The following is a 17,756-nucleotide window of genomic DNA, read 5'->3' as shown; positions in this document are numbered from 1 at the left end:
CAGTCATGTCTTCACTCCACTCATCAGAGCTCTGGAACATACCATAGCACAAGAGCCGCGGAATGAAGGGAATGCCAGACATCCTCAACAACCTTCCGCGGAGTGAAACTCTACCCCGGGATTGACGACGTGAAGCGGGCAACAGACTTTCCCATGACCCCATTGACCACCCCCCCCAAAAAAAAGCAACCATCTTATTCTCATATCTAAAGTGGCTTGCGATATCTCAGTGACGAGGTGACTGAAAGGCAGCAGATTTTCAAGTCACTTATTGGTGTGGTCGTATTGCTACATGAGCTCGTATAGCTTTTCCAAAATCGTTTCAAGCTGTTTTTAAGCAGATGTTGGCTTTATACTAAGCATTTCAAATTATATCTTAATCTACATATTTTCCTCGTCCAAACAAAAGCATGCATCATCGGGAGATTTTTTATGCAGCTATTACGTAACAAATTCATTGTAGTTAACAAATAATACAATTTGTCATTTAAACATACATATATTTAATATTTATTTTTAGTTGTATGTAACAAAATATATACATTGTCTATGCATGTACAGCGCTGCACTAGGGCTCGGGGTGCTATCGCACCCTCAGATATCAGTCTAACCCCCCTTGAGCTCCATAACAATTTATTTATTGATCTATTGAAGAATAAAACCACAGTCCGCCAGTGCTGGATGTGTTCGGAAATGAATGGGAGCGGAGCGCGCCATACCTCGCCGAACACACCCCCTCTCAGAATAGTGCACAAGAATCAGAGTGAATTTATTGGGCTGGATTTGCTTACTTATACAATGAAAGCTACGTTGGGCAATCAAACTTTATTTATGGGGCACTTTTTATACAATCCAACTCAAAGTGCTCAACATTGTTGTGACACAAAATCTAACTTAGTATTTTATAGTGTGATTTACACACACCCTTTAAAAAGAAAATCCAGCACAATAAATACAAATATACCAAAAGAGGTGAGAGGCTCATTTTAATTTAACTTATTTTATATTCATCAAATCAGCTAGTCAGTCAGATGGCTTTAGTTTAAAAAAAAAGTTGTTAAGCAGTAAACAGCACTCTCCGTAAAACGTCGGCACTACAAACCTTAACTTACAATTTCCAGCACCTACGCGAGACCTGGAATCGGTTTAATAAATATTTTAATGTCCCCAAAAACAGCAATAGTTGTCAATGTAACCTCTTTGTGTACTTTAGTCACACAACTTGATGGGTCTTCTTTGATAACATTGTCAGAAACACCATCATTCGTGTCCCTTGATTGCCCTAGGCCTCCCCCCTTGCCACACGCACACACACAGAGCGGCCCTACTTGTCCATGAGCTCCTCCCCGTTGATGTAACGCAGACTCTTGAGGAAGGACAGCGATCCAAGTGTGTGGGAGTGACGAATCCTCACATAGCCCGTCACCGTCTGGATCAGGCCCATGAAGCTCTCCAGCTCAGACGCTATGTTATCTGGGGACCGCAGATACACACACAAACACACAACACATGAAAGCCATATTAGGACAACAAGCGGGGGACTTCTATTGCTGTGACGCCCAGGCTCGATGCAGACGCCCAATTAGGTACTCGTGTTTCAGGTTCATTATACGTGAGACGAGTCATACAAATAAAATCAAAGGATACATGTAGCAGAGACTGTCAAGAATGAACATTTTGTGGCCCTGAGGTTTGGACTAGAACAGCAGTATCACATCAACATGGTGCATTCGGGGTACTTTTACAACTCGTAAACGCACTACATTCTGCACATTATTCATTTTTCTTTGATCAAAACATTTTAAGGATCAAGAGTTTTTTGTTTAAGTTTGAGAACCAATGGAATCTATACCGTCTAAAGCATGATGGCACGAGTTGCGGGGAGCTGGAGCCAATGCCAGCAGGGGAACATTCTGGACCAGCCAATCACAACCCTAAAATGGCAGCATGTTCCAATTTTCCGGAGCGTTTTCCGCCATTTCATCAGGTATGCAGCTGCATTTGGAAAGCTAACTCATTTTTGTTTTCAACAAAGTGTAGCAGACGAGTATAGCCTGCATAATCTGGCGGGGAGATCTGCGCCGCCGTCCCAAGTGAGCGACAACCGCATCGCACTCACTTCCGTGGCGGATGTTGATGTCCAGATTTCCGGCGATGACGGTGCAGTCCTTCAGGGACTGAGCAGCGTTCACCGAGTCGATGATGGAGGTTGAGCAGATCTTATCGCATAAGCCATTACAAGCACTGCACATCATTCTGGAAAGAAAAAGAAAAGGAGCGAAAATTCAACAGCGGGCTCAATGAGGGGCCAAAGACGTCAGATGTATTTGCTTTGAAGTGGCCATTTTATGGTGTCTTTGGCAGTCTCCAGGGGTCACTTAAAGGTTACCCCCCCCTTGAGATTTGGTTCGAATGCTACCTATAATTTGACAATACTAGACAGGTGGGTGATGTCAAATTGGCAAACGTTTGATTTAGCATCATAGCATCCAGGCGCAAAATGGCAGCAAAGTTCGATGAATTGACATTGCTTTGGTAGTGGACCCCAAAATTGGTGGAAAATCCAACCCTGAAGCCAATGTCACTCAGGAACAATAAATTTGGTAGGTATGACTACCATGAGAAAATCCACCAAAAATTCTCAAGAAGTTTGCCAGAAAAGACACATGAAGTCTCCCATTTTGGATTGAAGTGGCCATTTTGCCATCTAACCTGAGTAACGCCGATCAAGAAAAATACATCATTTTGTGTGCGTGTATTTCAAGGAGCAGGACACCGGGGGCATGGCGTGATCAAATGGGCACCACCTGAAGCGGAAGCAAAAGCGTTTTGTCCTTACCGGTTGCTCTCGTTGCGTGCGAAGCCAGAGGGGCAGTCAGGCATGCATTCGCCCTCGTGGATGACAAAGTGAACGTCGCTGGGCAGGTGCACTTGGGAGCACAGGTCCAAGGTGATGCAGCGCCAGCCCTCAAACTTGTACGTGTCGGGCGGGCAGTCGGGCACGCAGCGGCCCTCGTGGTAGTAATGGAGGCAGGCGGAGCACGCCGTGTCGCTGTTGGCTACCGTGCAGCTGCCTAGGCACTGGCTGTGGCAACACTCGCCTTTGTCGGTGCATGCCTGCTTGCAGTGGCTGGGACACACTGGAGGAGACACAGAGAGGATGGAAGAAATTAAATAACGATACAAGCACCTTTGTGGTAAATATAGACAGGAATCCACATGTTGTATCGCTCTTTACTTGTAAATAAAATGTGTCATCACTTTGAAAGGGGGGGAAAAAAAACGGTACTGGTAAATGTGTAGACTAAAACATCAGTGGTGTTGCCCTCTCTTGTAAATAACACAATAATGTTCCTGCAGGCACGAAGGGAAAATAAAAAAATCAATGAACGTGTGTGTTTCAAATAAAGCCGCGAGGCGTCATGAATAATAGAAACCCTTCATTTGTTTGTTGTTCGGGCATTATCAATAGCACACTTTATTGTGCTTGCTCAATGGCCTTTACACAGGATGTGAAATTACGAGTAATGTGTCAGCCTGGAATGTCCTGTCACACGGCACATGCTGCCTGCAATAGCCAACAAACAGAGAGAAGGCGCAAATCGTAAATGATGCTGAAGAGACTGCGACTCTGATAACGACTTCAGACGCATGTTACACAGCTCAGGTGAGGGGATATGCTTTGTATATAAAATAATAATAAATGTTAGATTTCTTTGTTGTGAGTAAATATTTATCCTTACCGAGTGTTTGTTTTTTTTGTTTTTACACATATTCATCTTGTAAAACTATTCATATTTGATAATTAAGTCTGATTGTTTAGGTTTTTGTCAAATATTTTCACTATTTTAAAAAATGTTCATATTTTTGCCTATTTTTATTTTGTCCCATATATCAAGAAATATATAGTCCAATTTTTGTGTATTTTCCCCAAGATTTGTTATCTAATCTTATATTGTTTATACTGTACTGTTATATTTTTAAATAATTTCTTTTTATATAATGCCCGTGTATTTTTTTAACAGGCTTTGTGTGTTATATTTCTATTTTTTTTCAAATATATTTGTAATTTTCCACTCATATGTCGGAATTTTTCAAATATTAATGAATTTTTAATGTCTTCTTTTTTATATTTTAATCATTATCTGTTTGACAATTGTATCACCTAATGTTTGAAATGTTTTCACTTTCAACATAAAATCTTTGATATTTCACTTTCAGTAAAATTGGTATAATGGTGATAGCTAAGATCATTTTGCTCACAAGGATCACGATGTGAAGTTTTCTTATCGTCAGTTTAATGCTCAAAAATGTATTAAAATGAGAAAAAGATGTATCAATTATTTGCATCGACAACTGGCCTGTGCGGACTAGCTAAAAAAAAGCATCAGAGAAAGGCAGGAGTTGAGATTCTGCAAATTTAACGACAGCGTCGAACAAAAGACCCCCAATGTAACCCACCCTTGCGAGTAGTCTGAGTTGCTCTATGTATGTTTATGGTCTTGAGTTATTACTCCAAGATACATTTCTCAACAGGGCCAATAACGCTGACCAACCGCCTCCTGGTGAAATGGTCGAGGCAAATACACACACCAACACAAACATTCTGGGCATAAGCCATTATTAAACAGAAATAACACTGAATTGAGATAATTTTCTTGCACAAGAGCTGCAACACAAATTGACAAGTCAAACTGTGCCGCTTGGTGATGAGGTGACGCCTCAATGAGTGAAAATTACAATCAATGCTATTAGTGTTGTTTAGGCACACTAGATCCACACTGAATCACCATGGTAACAAAACCCATATTTGGCATTCGACCCGTAGATGGGTGGCGGAGGGTGTGGTGAGCAGTGTTTTATTTGCATGAGATGTGACTGCCCCACTCAAACTCAAAAAGTGTGAATAGCATACTTTACTAATCAATCCTTCAGGGTGTATTTTGATGAAAGCATATCATAGGGTAAAAATATGTCGCATCGAGTCCCATAGCATAGCGCAAATGAACCACGCTCATTTTCTTGCTTTGAAATGAGAGTAGGCTGCCGAGCTAATCGCCAGATGAATATTTCATGCAGCTTTACAAAACATCTGTGCGGCTTCACCATGTGACGGTGCACTACAGCAATGCTGCCGACTCCCAAATGTGTCAAATTCACTTTGGCCTCACAGAGCGGGAACGGGGAGGGGGCTGGGGGAGCAGCATGTTGCAATTCTTGTCAGTTTTCTCTAATAATTCCCATTCCTTCTCACCGTGACGAAAATCAAATAGTACAGATGGGGGATTCCAAAACAGGGGAAAACCACAAATGTATCTTAGTGGATCTGATTTCATATCCTTATTGATCATCACATTGCATTCCAACCCTGACAGTGTCACGTCTCCCTACTTCATACAGAGTCAGCAAAATCAATGCGAGCATTCATTTTATGCAATACACAGGTTTGAGAGTGACTGTTTTGACTACAAGCATTTGCAATTATGTCACACATTAATCTTTATGACTGATTGTTTCAGCTGAATGTTCAGCAACACATAGCTTTGTGACTTTTTTGTCGAAACGGGTATGTGATTGTTATACCACACCGAATGTGTTAAACGTTCATCATAGCTTTGAGTAATTGTTTCAACTACACAAGGACGTGAGTGTTGGGCCACGGATAACTTTAAGAGTAACTACTGGACATGAGCGCATGGTTGTGCCACGTGTAGCTTTGGCATTGCTATTTGGACAAGACAAGTGAGTGATTGTTATGCCATACATAGCTTTTGAGGTTGATTTTTCACCACCCATGCATTGATTGCTGTGCTACACGTAGCTTTGAGACTGATTGATCAAACAACACAGCGTGAATTTTTAGAAATTTTGAGTGGTTGATAGTTATTTCACACAAGTTTAGGTATGATGGTTTCAACTACAAAAGCTTGTGGTTGTTAAATTATGCAGCTTTGCTTTGAAAGTGATTATTTGGATGACACACGCCTGTGGTTATCATGCCACACATACAAGGTTTGTCAGAAAAATTCAATGACTGGAGTCACAATCGAAATAAATCAAGTACAATCGATTACTAACATTCAGCAATTTCTAATCCCCTTTGTAGTCGAATGCACTTTTGCGGCCTTTTCTGCAATGCCTTCATGGAAGGATTCTTCTACAGCGTTGTCGTCATGGCCATCTTGTATTTGAAACAGGACGTCTGGATGTCTACTTTGAACTTTGGAAGGAGGAGAACATCCCACGGAACCAGGTTGAGTGACAAGGGAGGGTACAGCATCACGACAAAGTTCTTTATGGCCAAGAACAGTCAGATGCTCAGGGCATTGAGAAGAGGTGCGTTGTCATTACATCATGACAGCACACAGCAGTCCATCATAAACTGTATTAGGGCAAACGCACACTTTTGCACAATTTAAATACCAGTCGTCAGCTGTGCTTTGATTTGACACCAGTGCGTTTAAAGCAGTCAGATCACGCCTTGATTTTTGTTTTTAATTTCTTGGAATGCAACCAACAGAGGGCAGCCAAGGCAAACTGTAATGAGGCAGCCCCCCTCCCCTCTTTTGTCATTTTTTTTTTTTTTTTTTTACTGCAGCATCATCTCCGTAGATTCCGCAAACGATAGACATTCCAAACATGCACAGCAGAAGAAAAGCGGAACAAAGAGCGCAAGCCCTAAATCCATATAAGTCGACCCGGTTTCAGTGTGTCACTAAACAAGCTGCGCTGTCAAGGATACAATCCTCTATTTATGGACGCGCCAAACGGGGCCCCGTTTTCCACACTGGACACGGCCAGGGCATTGTGGCTTTTGCACTGCTTCAAAAGGAGAGGGGCGTCGTCCTGAGTCCCGTAGAGTGACATCCATTTATGACCATAAGTGGACGTTTGATAAGACAGGGATTGATAAAGATAAAGATGTCCTTTATTAGTCCCACAATGGGGAAATTTGAATGAGAACTATCAGCCGTTTGGTGGATGTTCGGACCCGCAGCAGAATGGTACTTTATACAAAATTCCATGGCTAACATATCTGGAACATTTGCAGATATTTAGAAAAATGTTAAACTAAATCTGCTGGAAAATACCCAAAAGCCACATTTCCAATAATGTTTTTGTATTTGTTTTTGTTGTGTATATTTTCTCCTCAATTCTGTTTCTAATATTAATATTTTAAGTAACAAACATAAAATTCACACACTTAAAAGATTCTGTAATGATTTGAGGGCTTTATTTGTGAGATTTACGATAAATTTGCATGCCCTTTTTGGAGCTGGACTTAATTTTTTTAAGTCTCATCTGTCTAAGTAACAGCAGGGAGGCAAGCGTTGTAATATTTTCACCAAAATTCAAATGCACATTACTGCTCTTGTCCACTTCAACCTGTGGAGGTATAAGAGTTTTGCACTTTTTGGATTTATTGACATCAAGCTTATATGATCACCTCCACAAAATTAAAAATACTGTGCCGATCGCTTCTCCACTCACGCAGGGTGAAGCGGACGAGAGCAAGTCAAATGCGCACGCGAGCCTACGCTTTGCTAAAGTTTTGTTAAGCCTCTGGAGACGTCCGGCGGCTGGCAGCTACAGGACAAGCATGATAATTCCCCACCTTGCTAACTTCGCTTAATTAGCAAAGTAAACAATGAGCTTGCTTTTTTGCATGATGAAGAAATTGTTTTCTAAGATCGTACAGCCCTAATGACAACATTTGCAAGGAGCTACCACTAATGAGGCCACAACCCCTAAAGAAACATCCAACATACAAATACTACATCATGACATTCAATATATGTATTCCTAGTGTGTGCTGAAAGTTTTACAAGATCCTGTTTACAACGTCATTCCTCTCGAAACGGCGGTTAGACGACCCTCACCCACAAACCTGCAGAAAACATAGTCGGGGTCAGATGGCAGCAAACACCTGCTGTTCGCCACAGTGCCACAATACCAGCGTCAACTGAGTCCTTTTCATCAACAGTAAACAAGATGGGAGTCGGCGTAGGGAGCGCAGAGTTCCTTTTCTGAACAAGTGCCATGAAAAAGGTTTATTTATTTATTTATTTTTTTTTTTCATTTGTTTTTTTAGAAGAAAGTTCCAAAGTTATCACCCAGCCAGCGGACTATGTGAAGAATCTGCAGAATGTTTTCCCAACTATGAAGAATGTTAATCCCTTGTTTCACTACAACAACACAGAAACACAAGCGGCTTGTCCCGGCAATACAAGAAATTGAAAACAACTAGCAGATGTCATGATGCATTTCAAACCACAGCGAACGCCCGGTTACCGAGGGAGAAACATTCCAGAGCCACCTGCAATAGGTGAAAAGCTGCATTATCGAGACCATATAAAAACATGTTTGTTTTTTATATAGTTTCTCCTCTCACTCAAACTTTAAACTACGATTTTAATCATCTAATTGTGATCCCCTCCCTCAATATTGCGTTTGCGATTTAATATGCAATTCTTTTTTGAAGGTCAGTTTCCCATATAATTTATAACAAACACAAGCAATAAATTAATTATGCAAAAACATGCAAAAGTGCATCGGCGGCAACTCTGGCTCTCCTTTCCCTACATCCAAGGGCATTATAGTCAGTAAGTGTATTGTTAAACGCTTTGAAAAAACAACAAAAAAAATCGTGATGGAGTGGGGGCACAAACAAATTACACTTTTTACACAACAATGAGGTACTTCTCCAGATTCTAAAAAGATCTAGTAGGAATTCAAGCTATACATAATTATTTTCTACTACACATCTTACTTGAAATTATAATAGGCTTGCATACTATTTTACCACATAATTCTATGACTACGAAAATATCCCCAAAATGGAGAAAAAGCTCAGCATGTCCTGCTTGTGTCAGAACGAAAGGTGACCGACAGTTGGGAAACGATTCATTATTTACAATGGCCGTAATGGAGGGGGGCTGGCGGCGTCGTGGGGGTGGCGGGAGTCACCGAAACGAGGGCAGGAGCTCCCAGTGGGGGCCAATGGCGAGCAGGCAGGGGAGGGTCTAATCCCGATGACTGACATGTTATTGAGTCTGGCGCAGAGGTGGTAAACAACTCTGGTAGGGGTAGAGCGAGTGCAGACAGGGAGGAGAGGGGGTGGCGGGTGGTGTAACCATGGCGATTAAGCGCGGCTTTTCCACAGATTTCAGCGAGAGGGTAAAGAAAAACCTGGGAGGAAGGAATCCAGTAAGAAAAAAAAAAAACAACGTCGAGTTTCCCACTTGCTGCTGTTGGAGCCGGTGGGCTCGGGTTACTGGTAGCAGACAAATGGGATGCTGGAAAAAGTGAGATACAGTAGCAGACAGCAGACCAATCTAAAGCCCCCACCTCCATCTCCCCTCTTCCTCTTCTTCATCAGGCTACATCCTTATCCAGCAACCCAATCCTCCCTGGGAGCCCCCCGCGGTGGATGGCCCCCGTTGCACTTGTTTAAAACCACATCAGAACAGACAGCCAGCGAAGAGGATGCTTCCTCCGCTCTGAGCCAAAGGGAAACCACATCAGAGCAGATGGTTCCGAAGGCGCATTGCGACTCGTGTTTCAGGATGGACGGATCCCATCTGAAGTGCTCTTTTTCACCTCATCACAGCAACAACAACGTGTGACGCACTAAAACGCAGTGAACTGTGCACTGTGACAGATCATAAGGCGAGCTGTGGGAATTAGCCAACCACACTCAAGTGTTCCAAAATAAAACAGGAAAGCCAAATTCAAATATCATATTAGTTTTTCATCTTTGGTGTATCGTTCAACTGTTTTTCCTGCATTTTATAGGAAAAGAATCATATTCAAAGATCAAACAAAGCTATTAGAACAGTCTGAGTAGAAATATACTTTCATATTTTGTCCACATTAATTCCAAGATTTTAGTCAAGTAAACATCCCAAGCGTTGTTTTAATCGCGATCAATTATGTAAATTATTTGCGATTAATTAGTTTTAAAAAATGCAATCGCTTGACAGCACTAATAATATTTTTCAGATAAAACATTTTTTGGGGTGACACGCCTTGAGATATTTCAAATATATGCCTTGGCTCAATAAAATTTGTGAAACACTGTAATGTATCATGATGTGATTTCCTGAGGTGTTCCCGCTTGGTCTCAGTGCCGCCGGGGTCTCTTCCACACGCCTGCCCAATAAAGACCAGCAATGTGTTTTTCACCCAACTATGTGCTGGTGCTGTGTGTGCAGGCATGCGTGGCATTTCCCCTCTCAGTCACAACAACATACACGCACACACACATACACTCAATAGTCAAACTTCTACCCTCAGGCCAGAGCCCAGAGTGCAGCTGCTTGCTTTGATTGCACCCGCTCACAGGATGCAGGTATTTGGACACTGCTGCACAGCAAAATCACTTAATCACTGAATGTGTTCATTTTTAAAAACGATGAAAACCAATATGACTTTATTTGAATGATTGTGAGGCCAATGCTGTGGGCAGATTTCACTTTTAGTATAATGTCCGGCAGCGAGTATTGCAACTGCTTAAGCGACGAGCCCTGAGGATGATGAAAAAAATCAAATTAAAAAAAAAGCACCCCATTAAGACATTAAAAACGGGAATTATATTTTCACTCTTAAAACCAGCACTTCATCACCAAGTTGACAAATCACACTTGTCAATTTGTGTAACGTCAATACCGCCAAGTACGTACTGCTTATTCGGAAGTAAATGCTCATCCGCATGGAAAAATATATATATATATTCGTACACAAACAAGTTAGAAGTCAATTTTTCACGATATGTCGTCCACTGAAAGCAAACATCGATGACTACATAACCACATTGACATTTAGTGTGATATATTTTGCAAGAAGATTTGCAATGCAATCCACTTTAGTCGGACAAAAAAAAATACGCTTCTGTCGCCCACAGACAGTCTACACTTGCGAATCCCTGAAGGTCTGACTTGGCAGAAATGTCCAGAAGTGCCGACTCGGTTCCTCGACAGAGACGGCGCAGCAGTCACGCTACTCGCGCGGAGACTCTCGTCGGTGGCAAACGGCCACCGTACATTGGACACCCCTCAGTCACAAGATTCTCACACTGTCTTTTAATAGTCGGCATGACTTTGACAGGAAGATCCAGATTACAACTGCATCTAATTTCAAATTGCTTTTTATTTTGCAAGTGTCATCTGGATGCCATCTGCTAGTGATGTAGTTATTTATGTCGACCTTCTATGCACTCCTCTCCCAAGCGGAATGGTGTAGCCACTTCCTTTATTTTGCTGTAGACTGAATTTCAAAAGATGAATACGAGGCAAGAGATCAACAGCTAAGCTTTCATTTCCAGGTATTTACATCTGGATCTAATATCCAACTTACAAGATAGTAGCTTTTGTTCGACTCCAAATAAAAAATAGTCAGTCATCCATATTTTATAGCTCTTGTCTTTATGAGGGTTACGGTTGAGCTGAAGTTCATCCAAGATGTTTTTTTGGCAAGAAGCGTTGTACACTGTGTACTGGTTGTCAGTCAAACTGTCATTCACAAAAGCATTCACACCTATGGACCATTTAGAGTCTTCAGTGTACCTAACATGTTCGGAATGTGGAAGGAAGCCGGGGTAAATGTAGAACATAGAAACTCCAGAGATTCAAACAGAACCTCAGAAATAAGAGGCAGTCATGTCAACCAGCAATCCAAGGTGCCGCCTGTAGGTAACACAGTTGGCATAAATAAATAGCGCTAAATGTCAAAGTCCACGTCAGGATTTTAGACAGCTACTTTTAGATTTGATCAGGGGTGGACAACCTTTTTGATTCGTGGGCCACAATGGGTTCAAAATTTGACAGGGGGGCCGGACCACAAGCAGATGGATTGGGTGTTTTGGTGACTACATCTCATCAGAGAAAAAATACATTTAATACAGAAAGAAAACATGCTTTAATTTCAAATGAAAATGAAATAAAGCATTACAACAAAATATCTGTCTTCAAGTGTGCTCCTACTAGGGGTACATCAGAATTAAAGGAAAAAAAACATTAACAAGGTTTATTCATTTAATTTTTTCCAGTTAGGCGGGCCGGATTAAAACATTTAACGGGCCACATGTGGCCCCAGGGCCATAGGTTGCCCCCGCCTGTATTAGATAGAGGCGTAACCAACGTAAAAAGCAGGGAGCTGTGGGTGGGTGAAAAAACAACAATTGGAAAGCATAGACAAAACGGGAAATTATTTCAATACTTTTTGGCGGGACTGGAGAGACAACATACATATATACATATTGCAACAAAAACAACACAAAAATTATAGAAAGCTGATAAGTCGGTAATAATGTTTTATGGCAAATTTACTTAGACTAAAATCTAGAGTTCCTTTATAAATCTTTTGTATAAAAGATAATGCCGTCTACTCTGATAAACACAAAGTGACAGTAGTCTGCCACATTTGTTCCTAATATAACATCCTACAAACACAAATTGTGATAGGCCAACTTCCCATCTGGAGTTGCAATGCTCTATGTCCACAGAACGTCACTAAATACAAGGCAAGCACGACGCACCTTGAGGCAGAACTGTTTTCTTTTCCACACATTTGGAGGTGTTCCCTCCTTGCTTCTAAAAATACTTGACTTCCCAGATTTGCTTCATTACATGCACTGTGTTTCCTGGCAAGTACTTGAGCACAACTGGAGCTGGATGGGGTGCAAAACTGGCGGTTGGCCACTTTGCTATCTGCACCATTTAGTTAGAGTGGGTCAAAGCCTTTGGCAAATCACACCCTAATTACACACCTCTGAATGCAGCCACGAAGACCATCACAAAAGATGGTGCTTTCAATCGAGCACAGGTTTCACGTTGTATTTTCAGGGAACTGTACAATGTGACAATTGTATTGCAGCCAGCTGGCTGTGGACGCACCTGTAACAGAACAAGCAAGCTACCCAGAGAACCACAAGTTGGGTGGACCAATGTGGACTCAACACTTTAACAGCGCAAACACCTTAAAAACACACTCAAGATAAACACATCCGTCCTTAGAAACTACGTGTAAAACATTAAATCAAGGTGAGTCATAAACAGGATACAGGTGTTTTGAAACCAGTCATCAAAATAGCCCAACAATGAAGAATTTCAGCAAACGTCACGCCGTATAATCTTGGGGTGTCCTCCGTTTGCGCTATTCCTAACAAACAAGGATTTAAAACTAGTAGTGGTTTGCACAATGGCGTCAAAATAGGTAGCTCGGGTATCACAGTGTTTTGATTGTTTTATAATTATCATGTAGAAATATGTTTCATACAAATATTGTCTGTAATTCAAACTTTGCTACAGTTTTAGCGAATCCTAGTGATAGAATGTCAGTGCTTCTGGTCTCAAACACAACAAAAAGCAACACAGAAAATTGTGACGCCTTAAACTGCATTCTCTGTATCTCTTCACTGAAGTATTTTCTTTCAGGAGACAGAAGGTGGATTTCTGATGCATCGAGGCAGACTGCGGCAATGAAGCATCCTTCCAAAGCCCCGCCGCCTCACCTCGGCCCTTCTCTCTTCTCACTGTATTCCTCACAGTCTGCCACCTCACTTCTGTACATTCATATTAGCCACTTACGTCTATATCCATAAGGCAACGAACACAAGTGCGCTTGATGAGAGGCTGCCGAGCTTCACATTCACATCTGTTAGTGGTACTCCAACATTACTTGTCCTTTTAGGTGTAATGGTCTGATAAGATAACACATTCCCAAATTGAAACAGGAAAAAGACAAGGTATCGATCCAACGTGCTTAGTACACAGTGCCTTATTCCACACCGGGGAGGCCCATCGGCAGTTTGTCTTTCTCGGGGAAAAACATCAGCCTTGTTCTGCCAAGGGTCAATCAGTGTAGGCAGTTTAAAGCTTGTAGGCAGGAGGTCTTGTTGACATTGGCCCCGTTCAGACTGGAAATGAAGAGTCCAAGCCTGGTCCAATACACTCCAAGGACAATCCAATTGCTTCCATTTCACCCATGATGTCAAATGCCTGCCAGTCTTGAACAATAATCTGCTTTGCCTCATTCTTTGCATGCCTCAATACAGAAAGCCAGGAGTTTAGTTTTACAGTTTCCATTAAAAAAAAAAAAGTCTTAAAGTCAACATGAAGGCGCAATTCCAGTAAAAAGGAATTACGGAGCATGACATTCGGGGCTCGTGATAGCCTTGCCTTATTAGTAATGGGGCAACAACGTTGCCAAATATGACAGCTAGTTAAAGTCTGTGCGGTCCAGGGTGGCAAAACACAACGGTTGCGTCTCCTTCAGTTAAGTTGCGCTCTTGGAACAGGCGTAGTACCACAAAAAATGTATTTTATTCTCAATACAGACAGCAGAGAGTGTGAAAACCATGGGGGGGAAAAATAGACCACAAGAGATTAATATTATTGTTTTTTTTTTCTTTTATAAATATAGTGTTTTGGGTATGGAAATTTAACACAATAACACAAACTGTACAAGGAGACTGCAAAGAGAAGACATCGGGTAAATGCAGTGTCTCATTTTAAAAGGTAATGGCTTTATGTGGCGCCGTTTACTGTCACATTTCTCTCTCACTCTGTTCAATTCATTAGTGGCTTGCATTGTGTCACACTCGGCCTATGATGTCACACGGTATTTACATAGCTGAAGCAGCTATCACGCCCAGCGCTGGAAGCCAGATGAGCGTTCCAAAAGGCACAAAATGAAGTCTACGTGGCTATAGGCTGACGTCTTTGGAACGAGTGGTCAAAATGCTGGGAAAGAAACCGAAGAGGGAACTTGATGTGGATGCAGCCGGACAGCTGACGGCCTTAAATGCTCTACGGTCCGCACTTCCAATTGGGTCTCGGTGACATCATGGCTCCGACCCCATTTTTCACCTCCTCTTTTTCAGCGATCACTTCCTCCTTCCTTGTCTTCCCCCCTCCAATTGATCTGGGTGTTCCTGTCTTTTTTTTTCTCTAGGCTCTGTCTCACGGCTCACAAGCACTCTTTCATTTGGCTGGCCCCCTCTTCTGGACCTCAGCGGCTCACATGGCCACCCTTGTTCAACGAGTAGGAGGAGGAGCAGAGAAGAAAAACAACAGCAAACTATAAAAGAGAGTTGTTTCATTCCGGCGGGAAGGAAGCTCCATGCTGAGTGCATGTGTTTGCGTAACACTTTCCCCTTAATGATACTGTAGCCCATTGTGAACGTTGACATTTGTTTTCACACCTACAGTTGTCTGCTCTGAGTCACTTGGGATCATAAAGTTGGTCAGTTTTCCCTTGGCCCCCTACTGGTTCAGTTAGTTTTAAAGAGAACCAAAATGTGCTACAACAAACCACACGATTTCGCTCTCTGCTCTTATGGTCAGTGGCGGGTGTCAGGATGTAAACAGGAATTACGATGCATCACTATATACTATATATGTCCGTTTAAGCAGCGGACAGTTGAAAACAAATGTTGCAGCAACAAAATTTGACATTATTTTAGTACTCACAGTCACATATTATTTATCTTCAGCAAAGGGGCTGAGACAAGCTGGAAAGTCTATTGTACAAACGTCTCTCATCAGTGTATCCGTCTGTCTGTCTTATATTGTTCCTAGGCAGAAGCACAAAGGTCCCCAAAGTGTAGCAAAAACTGTTCACAAATTCAAATTTTGTTGTTTTTTTGGGGGGTGGCCACAACAGATCAATAGCATTTTATTCTTTTCAAAGGGGAAAGACGATTTAAAATATGACTGATTTGAGTTATGAGAATTTTGATGGAACAAATTAAACTCTTTTCTCAAGGCACAACTGTAGTTGGATCTCTGGAGTGCCTGTTCACCCATCAAATGCGAAATTATACAACAAAGTCAATATTTTGCCTGTTGGTTATTAACTGCAACTAAATTACAAACTATCACTAGTCTTAAATGAAGCCTTAATACGATTTCACATGAGAACTAAAAGATGACAGAAGAATCAAGGATTTGGGCAGAGAAAGCAAGCGCCCCTCAACCACAGGAAGTGCAAAGCCCCCGCAATGTCTAACACAAGACTTCCAGAAAGGAATGAAACAAAATACCCGATGCTTTCTCCGCCTGCCACCCCCCACATCCTCCAAACAAACAATGGCCTCCATTGTGAAACGGCGTGGCACATTCATCGTGAGGAAAGACATAAAGATGCCGTTTGAAAACAGTGGGCAAATTAAACACGCCCTCCTCCTTCTCTCAGTGGCTCTAGGTCGCAGACAACTTTGAAAATATGCCTTTGTCTTTGCACCGTTACGGACTTCACGCAACTCAACGGGCAGAGCTGCTGCCGTATTAGTGCACCAACAGGGGGCCTCCGCGTGTTGGCGGGGGGATCTCAGGAGGGCGGCAGACTGCAGTGCGGAGACGAGGAGAAGGTAAACACGAGTCCATGGGGCCATTTGCCCCCCCACTCTTCGATCGCTTTCATCCATTCCAGCGCAGACAGTCCCTATGTCATTATAAATCATTTAATATTGTCGCATGCACTCTTTATCATAAGGTGATGGTAATGAACCAAAAGCTTTGGTCAACAAGCAAAAGAAAGTAGAAGAAGAAATGGATGAAGAAAACAAAAAAGGAGAAATAGAAGGAGAAGACGAAGTAATCCTCGCAACTAATGTGTGATGTATGTTGTTAGTTTGCTGTCAAAAAGAAAAAAAATTGCCGTAGTTAGAAGCGGAAGGTTTGAAACCAGCTGTAATTTGAATTAGAATCCTGATAAGCAAGACGTCCAAGGCAGCATGAAGTCAACCGGTCACGTAGCTCGGTCATGACGGCGGGATACACCCAAACATGTCTAAAACGTGTCACATTTCTGCATACCACAATGATTGATGAGTGGGAAAGGAGACGCATGTTTCATGAAATTATAGTTTTGTGGAATGCAACTTTATTCTGAACACGGTGGCCAATGTATGAATTCCATCATGATGATTTTTAATTTCGTCATGACAAGTTTTATTTCATAATGATGACTTTAAACTTGTCAAATTGCATCTTGTCTTTTTTTCCTTGTTGAGTGATACTAATATGCCATCGAAATATTAACATGTGGGACTGTTTATCTTTTAAGGTTGTACAAGTTTAAAGTTTAGATAAAAATGTTCCAAGTTTGCACTTTACAAATCTAATTCAATGTGTTCTGATGAATCTTTGGGCAGAAGTATCTTATTTGAGGCAGACGTTTTGCACTTTGATTCTGAAAGGGAAATGGTTAAGTGTTTGATAAAACAGAAGCAAAAGTTATTTTGAGTTTGCCGTAATTTTTACAATAAAAGTGGTTTGCACTTTATAAATGTAATTCAATGTGTTGTTACATTTCTTTTCAGAAGTACTTTACTTGATATAGGCATTTTGCACTTTAATTGTGAAAGTGAACATTTTGTTTGATAAAATAAAAGCAAAAGTTGCTTTGCATTTTCTGTAATTTTTATTTATTTTCTTAAAAAAAATAAAAAATAAAAATAAATAAATAACAAAAAATCGAATTTAGTGTGAAAAAAATCAGATATTTTATTTTCAGGCAAAATCTCCCAACCCTAGCCCAGCACTATGGTAAAGTCATTTTTGAGTTAGAGCGGGCTAAAACACAACTTCCCAAGATGACAGAGGCAATAAGTTTCAAACTTGTGATTGCTTCCTTCCAGCCCAAGGGTCTCTTATCTCCCTTTATGTTGTTTCCAAGACATAATTCTTTTTCTCTCGCAGCTATCAAAGACAGAACACTGCACCATCGGTGAGAGCTGATTCCGCACTTGCATA

General features: G+C 41.5%; 1 protein-coding gene across 1 annotated transcript in view; it reads right to left on the bottom strand.

The window, feature by feature from the left end:
- Positions 1–17,756, bottom strand: part of LOC148335215 (insulin-like growth factor 1 receptor) — a 97,410-nt gene that overhangs the window by 20,944 nt on the left and 58,710 nt on the right. Inside the window, exons 3-5 of the mRNA XM_088297873.1 lie at positions 2,840–3,140; positions 2,120–2,256; positions 1,329–1,473 (exon numbers count right to left, since the gene is read on the bottom strand). Coding sequence (XP_088153999.1) covers positions 1,329–1,473; positions 2,120–2,256; positions 2,840–3,140 — 583 coding nt within the window. The remainder of the gene's footprint in view (positions 1–1,328; positions 1,474–2,119; positions 2,257–2,839; positions 3,141–17,756) is intronic.

The sequence above is a fragment of the Idiotropiscis lumnitzeri genome, chromosome 6 (genome assembly GCF_059441095.1).
Source record: "Idiotropiscis lumnitzeri isolate Australia: NSW breed Sydney's pygmy pipehorse chromosome 6, RoL_Ilum_1.0, whole genome shotgun sequence".
Lineage (NCBI taxonomy): Eukaryota > Metazoa > Chordata > Actinopteri > Syngnathiformes > Syngnathidae > Idiotropiscis > Idiotropiscis lumnitzeri.
Note: the sequence above shows the minus strand (reverse complement) of the source record. Positions and strands in the feature narration are given on the sequence as shown.